Source organism: Myotis davidii, unplaced genomic scaffold, assembly GCF_000327345.1.
Source record: "Myotis davidii unplaced genomic scaffold, ASM32734v1 scaffold178, whole genome shotgun sequence".
NCBI lineage: Eukaryota > Metazoa > Chordata > Mammalia > Chiroptera > Vespertilionidae > Myotis > Myotis davidii.
In genome coordinates, this window is record NW_006290668.1 from 195,615 (window position 1) to 203,578 (window position 7,964).

The 7,964-nt window shown below is 49.7% G+C and overlaps 1 protein-coding gene across 1 annotated transcript in view; it reads left to right on the forward strand.

Annotated features, from left to right (window-relative positions):
* Window positions 1–7,964, forward strand: part of FCGBP (Fc fragment of IgG binding protein) — a 43,488-nt gene that overhangs the window by 6,324 nt on the left and 29,200 nt on the right. Inside the window, exons 4-5 of the mRNA XM_015563859.1 lie at window positions 5,309–5,879; window positions 7,817–7,960. Of these exons, the coding sequence (XP_015419345.1) occupies window positions 5,309–5,879; window positions 7,817–7,960 (715 nt within the window). The remainder of the gene's footprint in view (window positions 1–5,308; window positions 5,880–7,816; window positions 7,961–7,964) is intronic.

Below are 7,964 nucleotides of genomic sequence, written 5' to 3' on the forward strand. Positions count from 1 at the left end.
TCTTTCTTTTTTTCTTCTGTGATTTATTTACCTTCTGTAATTGAAACTCTGTTGCCAGCTCCCAGCTCGAGGCCGGGTGGCTGAAAGCAGGTATCTGGGGTTTGTTTAGCTTCTATAATTACAACATTGTTGCATAGACCGGAGCTCAGAGCTGGGCTGCAGCAGGCAGGGAACCTTGGCTTCTTCCATCACTGGAGCAAGCAAGCCTCATGTTCACTTCAGCTGCCTGGCTGCTGGCCGCCATCTTTGTTGGCAGTTAATTTGCATATTGCCCTGATTAGCCAATGGGAAGTGTAGCAGATGTATGGTTAATTACTATGTTTGTCTATTATTAGATAGGATGAGGAAACTGAGGTCCAGAGATATGAGTGATTTCTGATGATCTTAGAGCTATAGCAGATGGAGCTGGGAATACAGGTAGGCTAGCACATACGTCCCTATTCTTAACCTCTAGTCCTTTTGCCTCTGGTAAATGGATTACTACTCAGTCAATACAATAACAGCCTACAGCAATTATTCATTTCCCTCCACCATGTTATTATGAAAATGTTCAAACATCTGAAAAGCTAAAATCACTGTGCAGTAAACACTTGTATGCCAATCATCTAGATCAGGGTTGGGGAATGTCTGGTCTGTGAGCCATAAAAGGCCCCTGATGGTCTGGCCCTGCCAAGGCATTAGGGGTGAGTTAATTAAATGTTTGGCCAAATGTAGCAGGCTAATTTTTAAGTTGATAATTTTGTATGGCTCAAGAATCCTATCTAATAAAGAGGGAATATGCTAATTGACTGCCACACCCTCAAAGATAGTGGCGCCCACAGCCACAAGATGGCGATGCCCAGTCCCTTCAGCCCCCAGCCACCTAGGGCCAGCCCGAGGTGCAGGCAAGCCTTGGATGGTGGCTGTCCAGCTGCCCAGGGCCAACTGAGGCTCAGGTAACCAGGGCCAGCCGAGGCTTGCACTGCCAGCAGTGGCAGCAGCAGAGGTGCGATGGGGTATCGCCTTCCCCTGATCACTGAGTCGCCTTCTGCCCCTGAGGGCTCCCGGACTGTGAGAGGGTGCAGGCTGGGCTGAGGGACCCCCCCCTCCAGTGCATGAATTTTCATGCACCAGGCCTCTAGTGATGTTATACATATCTAAGTGGCCCTTGGCAGAAAAAAGGTTCCCCACCCCTGATCTAGGTTCTAAATATTTTACTCTTCCTGATTTATCACATATCTATCATCTGCTCATTTCTCTTTCCATTCAACACTCCATCTTATTTTTTATGCACTTCAAAGTAAGTTCCAGATGCTAGTATATTTCACTCCTAAAGACTTCAACATCCATATCATAACTGGAATACATTATTTTTACACTTCTTATTGCTTACTTTTGAAATTAAATTTATACATAATAAAAGCCACACATTTTAAGTGTACAGTTCACTGGGTTTTGGCAAATGTGCAACCCAAACCTGTATTAAAATACAGGATGTGTTCATCACTCTGGAACATTTCCTTATGCCCCTTCCCAAACAAATCCCAACCCACCCTCGATGCAATCACAGTTTTGATTTTTCCCCCCCATGGATTAGTTTTGTCTCTTCAAGAACTTCATAGTAATGGAATCATCCGGTCTCAGGAGCCTTTTGTGTAAGGCTTCATTTGTTCAGCATAATAATTGTGAGGTTCTCCCATGTTACTGCAATTAATTTTTTAATAGATAAAGCCTTTGCATAGCTCAAAACAAAGAAAGAACATGTTGTGAGAGGTCTTGCTTTCAGCCTATCTTCATCTGACCTTCTCCCACTCCCCACAGATAACGGCTTTACTCATTCCTTGGGTGTCCATCCCGGAATGGTTCTCAGCCTTCCTAATGCCATGACCCTTTAATTCAGTTCCTCATGTTGTGGTGACCCCCAACCATAAAATTATTTTTGTTGCTACTTCATAACTGTAATTTTGCTACTGTTATGAATTGTAATGTAAATATCTGATATGCAGGATGTATTTTCATTGTTCACGACCCACAGGTTGAGAACCGCTAGATTCTAGGGTTTATTTATGCCAAGACAAACAACCATAAGCATACATTCTTACCTCTCCCCTGTCTTAGAAAAGTGTGCTTTACTGTGTGCTCTGTTTTGCACTTCGCTTTTTGCACTGAACTATTCATTCTGTTTCCACATCGATGGATAGAGAGCCTTCCCTTCTTTCTCACAGCTGCACCCTTCTTTATCGCATGGGTGCATCATAGTTCATTGAACTCAATCCCCCATGGATGGATACTTTGCACTTGATGGCAAATGGCACTGCAGTGAATATTCTCAGACCTCACTCATTTTATGAGTGTGCAGGTGGATCTGTGAGATTAATAGCCAGGTGGATTAAAGCAGGTGTTCTTGAGATCTAGGGGGATTGAGCACAAACTAAGGGGGGCTTCACATCCCTTGAAATTATGTGCAGAATTTTGCACATGAAAGAGGGTCCATTGCTTTTGTCAGTGACCTGACACAAGTGTAAAGCTCTTGGTTGAATCATGGCAGGATGGCCACAAGATGTTAGGAGAACAAAGGAGTTCATGAAATGGTGGCATTAGCATGGTCTCATTGTTTTTAGAAAAATATAAAAGTATTTAAAGGTAGAAGACAAAAATATTTCAGGATTTATAAATGGTGTGTGTGTGTGTGTGTCTACAGCAATATGGGTGATTTTTCTTTTCTGTTTTGCTCATACACATTTTGGAAGTTTTCTGTAATGAACAAATATTACTTGTATTACTTAAAAACTAGAGGCCCAGTGCACAAAAATTTGTGCACTCGGCAGGGGTAGAGGGGTCCCTCAGCCTAGCCTGTGCCCTCTTGCAGACTGGGACCCCTCGGGGGATGTCCACCTGCTGGCTTAGGCCTGCTCCCTGGAGAATCAGACCTAAGCTGGCAGTCAGACATCCCTCTGGCAGCCTGGGAGACCTCAGGGGATGTCCACTTGTCAGTGGGGAGCAGGCCTAAGCTGCAGTTGGACATCCTTAGCACTGCTGAGGAGGCGGGAGAGTCTCCCGCCACCACCGCTGTGCTGGCAGCTATCAGCCTGGCTTGTGACTGAGCAGAACTCCCCCTGTGGGAGCACACTGAACACTAGGGGGCATCTCCTGCATTGAGTGTCTGCCCCCTGGTGGTCAGTGTGTGTCATAGTGACCAGTCATTCCCAGTCTTTCTGTTGTTAGAGTAAATTTGCATATTACCCTTTTATTATATAGGATAGAGGCCTGGGGCACAGGTGGGTGCCGGCTGGTTTGCCCTGAAGGGTGTCCCAGATCAGGGTGGGGGTCCTGCTGGGGTGTCTGGAAAGCCTGGGTGAGGGGCTGAGGGCTGTTTGCAGGCTGGGCACAGCCCCTTCAGGGTGGCGGGGGGGTCCCACTGGGGTGCCTGGACAGCCTGGGTGAGGGGCTGATGGCCATTTTCAGGCTGGCCATGCCCGTGGGCTGGAAGAAGATATCTGGGATTTATTTAACTTCTATAATTAAAACTTTGTAGCTTTAAACAGGTCCCAGGTTGGGTTGCCCCTGGCAACCAAGGCCCCCAGCCCCTCCTTGAGCAGAGGCCACGCTGGCTGGAATCAGGTATCTGGGATTTATTTATCTTCTATAATTGAAACTCTATAGCCTTGAGCGGAGCTCAGGGCAGGCCAGGGCAGGCGGGAAGCTTGGCTTCCTCCATCGCTGGGGGCAATGCAAGCCTCCTGCTCACTCCAGCTCCGTGGCTGCAGCCATCTTTGTGATTGACTGACGGAGTGAGGAGTGATGGTTAATTTGCATATTACTCTTTTATTAGATAGAATGGAGATCACTGCTCCTGCAGAGCAATAGATTTGAACAGTGATCCCTGGACTGCTAGCCTATAAGTGTGGGGCCCCAGGCTGTCTCGGTCACTGCTATGTCCACAGCACTGCCTTGCACAGACCTGGATACACAGTAGGGCTCTTGGAGGTTTTGCTGATTAACTGAATGAATGAATGAATGAATTATTGTATCTTCAGACCACCATTCATGCTGTTCCTTCTGCCTGTTACTCCATTTTTATACCCCATACTCTTGTCTAAGATGAGAATATGTGGAGAAAGCATAAGAAAGATGCTCAGGAAAAGGAAATGGGTCCAAGGGACAGAGGGACATATTCCTTATCTCTGGCAGACTCTCTCCACTGGGACATTTGTGAAGAAATACTCTTCCTAGTCCCTATTTTCATGGCTCTCTCTTACTAATCGTTTACAGCTCAGCTCAGCTGTCACTTCCTCCAGGAAGACTTCCCTGACCTGCAAGGTTGGGTCTGGCCCTTTTCTAGGTTCCCACAGCCTCCTGTGCCTTCACCCCAGCCCTGCCCATTCTGACCTTTCTAGTGAAATGTCTGTCTTCACCATTGGACTGGGAGCCCCATGAGAGTAGGGTCGGTTGTCTTGGTCATCGCTGGATCTCCATGATTTCCCAGCACAGGCTAGGCAGATAGAGTGCCCAGTGAGTGTTTACTTGACAGGGCAGTGCCCTCATTCACTCACTGAGTGCCTGCTGTTCTACCAGGCATTGTTCTAGGCACTGGGAATGAAGTAGGGTTCAAAGCAGACAAAGATCCCTATCTTTGTGGATCCCTGGCAGTCTATGGAGTTAGACAGATGACACGTGCAAATGATATATTAGAAGGTTAGAAACTATGAGAACAAAATAGAGCAGGAAAGAGTTGTCATAAAATAGGATGGTCAAGTATGGCCTCGTTGAGATGGTAACATTTGAGGAAAGCTTTTGTAAGAGGCCAGGAAGTGAGTGATGTGTGCGTCTAGCAGTGGTTCTCAACCTTCCTAATGCCTCAACCCTTTAATACAGTTCCTCATGGTGTGGTGACCCCCAACCATAAAATTATTTTCGTTGCTACTCCATAACTGTAATGTTGCTACTGTTATGAATCGTCATGTAAATATCTGATATGCAGGATGTAGTTTCATTGTTACAAATTGAACATAATTAACGCATAGTGATTAATCACAAAACAATACGTAATTATATATGTGTTTTCCGATGGTCTTAGGCGACCCCTGTGAAAGGATCATTCGACCCCCAAAGGGGTCGCAACCCACAGGTTGAGAACCGCTGTCTAGGGAAGAACATTTTATTCCACAGGGATAGTAACAGCAAGGATCCTGAGGCTTGATTGGTGGCAGTGACAGGAGGGAGGGGCCCCACTGCAGCCGGAGCAGCGAAGCAAGTAGGAGGAGGTGAGGGTCTGAAGGCTGGACCACACGAGATGTGACCACTCCCCTCCCTTCTCACCCTTCTGCAGATTGACAACCAGCGCTCGCGCCTGCCTGCTTCCCTGGCTGAGGGTGGCCTTCGTGTGTACCAGAGTGGGAGGCGGGCCATAGTGGAGCTGGACTTCGGGCTGGTCGTCTCCTACGACTGGGACTGCCAGCTGGCACTGAGCCTGCCCGCACGCTTCCAAGGCCAGGTGTACGGACTGTGTGGCAACTACAACGGCAATGCCACTGACGACTTCCTCACACCTGACGGGGAGCAGGCTCCTAACGTTGTGGAGTTTGCCAGTAGCTGGAAGCTGGATGATGGGGACTTTTTGTGTGAGGACGGCTGCCAAGACAACTGTCCCTCCTGCACCCCAGGCCAGGCTCAGCACTATGAGGGCGACCGTCTCTGCGGCATGCTGACCAAGCCTAATGGCCCCTTTGCCGCCTGCCATGATATCCTGAGCCCCTGGCCCTTCCTGAAGGAGTGTGTATACGACCTGTGTGTGCTCAATGGGGACCGCTCCAGCCTGTGCCGTAGCCTCAGTGTCTATGCCCAGGCCTGTCTGGAGCTTGGCATCTCTATCAAGGACTGGAGGTCACCCGCCAACTGCCGTGAGTGATGTCCTGGTTGGGGCTGGGAACACATGGAGAGGGGCAGGGGACCCCTTACATCTGCTCAACGTCTGAACACTTAGTGTGGTTCAGCCTGGAGCTGGATCATGGTAGGGACATGGAGATGGCCAAGATGGCCAGGCTGTGCCCACAGTGAGCCTAAGGTTGGGGCAGACATATCACTTGACAGTGACAGTCCAGAATGGCTAGGTTGGTGGAGGCATAGACAGAGCGGTCAGGGAAAGCATGGGGAAGTCCAAGGGGTCTATGGGAGACTAGAGCGGTTTTCAGACTCAGTCTGGGGGAGTAAGGAGGATTTATTAGAGAAAAGGACACCCAATCAACAACCCATAGGAAGACTAGGAACTAGATAGGAAACGGGGAGCAGGAAGGGAGTTGCAGGCTGAAGGAAGAGCACATGATAAGCTTGGCATGAGAGGTCATCCTCAAAGCAGAAATGTGAACACTTCTCTATAGCCCTTCCATGACTCCCCAACGTCCTCTGGATAAATACCAAGCTCCTCAACCAGGTGTCCATTCCCTTAATCATTCTTTCACTCATTTATTCATTCATTCAACAAGCATTCCCCAAGTCCTTATCTGTCCCCATCTCCAAGCTGGTGATGTTCACCCACCTGCTCCTGCCCCTGTGAGGTTCTCAGGGGCAGAAAGGCTAGAAGGGAGGAAAGAAGAGGCATCCAGGCCCAGGCCCAAGGCTTGAGGGGGAGTAAGTCTGGAGTAGATACTGAGGCCATTTGGGGTTTGTCTTGGTCATTGTTGTGTCCTCGCTGCCCAGTTCTCACTCCCCTCTGCAGAGTTCCCTAATGCTTAGTGCAGAAGAGGAACCAGGGAGTTCACTCATCCACTGGGCCAGGCCCTGTCCTTGGTGCTGAGGATTCAGCTGTGATTGGGCAGACCTGGTCCCCACTCTCACAGAACTTATGTCCTATCAGGAAGACAGCCAGTAAGCAATAAACTGTGGAATATCTCCAGAGGGCAAAAGAAATAAAGTTTATGTAATAAGAGCAAATGGGAGGATCATGAAGAAGGTGCTTAGGGAACGCCTTTCTGAGGAGGTGACACAGGGGCAGAGACTAAGGATAAGGCAACAGAGTCAGCTAAGTAATACCAATGATGCTACACAGACGAACTCATGTACTCCTCACAACAACCTGTGAGGTCGGTACTATTATTATCCCATTTTACTGAGGGGGAAACTGAAACACAGGGCAGTTGGAATCATTTGCTCATGACCACACAGCTAAGAAGGGAGAGCCAGGATTTGAACCCAGCCCATCTGGGCTTCAGTAGCCTTCTCTTAATAACATGCTGTACTGCCTTCCGAGGGAAGTCCAACACAGGCATAGGGGCCTGAGCGGAGAGTGCGAGGATCCGTGAGGAGGCCCCTGTGGCTAGGGCAGAGTGAGCCAGAGAGAGAATGAGAGGAGAGGATGAGAGGTGATGAGGGCAGATGGTGTGGCGCCTCCTGGGCCACCAGGAGGACTCTGGCCTTCACTCTGAACAAGATAGAGCCACAAATGGGCTCCAAGCAGGAGACAGATGTCATCTGACTCAGGTGTTCACAGGGTCCCCATGGCTGCGAGTGAGGGGGCAGAGGGGAGCAGGGAGGAGGCTATTGGAGTGGGTGGGGCGGGGGCAGAGGGGGCAGAACGGTGATGATAGGAGAAGGGGGCAGATTCTGGGTAGACTTTGAATATGGAGCTCCCAGGATTTACTGACAGGTTGGTTGTCCAGGGAAAGAAGGGAGGAAGGGTCTACTCTGACTCTGAGGTTTGAGGCCTGAGCGCCTGAAGGATGGGGAGCGCTGGGGGAGGAGCAGGGTTTTTTGGGGAGGGAACTCCTGGCACTTTCCCGACTGAGCGTCCCTCGAGGGCCCCACTGCGTTGGCCTGACCCCTTATCCCTGTCTCCCCGCAGCCCTGTCCTGCCCTGCCAACAGTCGCTACGAGCTCTGTGGCCCGGCCTGTCCCGCCTCCTGCAACCCCACTGCTGCTCCAGCCAACTGCTCTGGGCGCCCATGCGTGGAGGGCTGCGCGTGCCTCCCGGGCTTCGTGGCCAGCGGCGG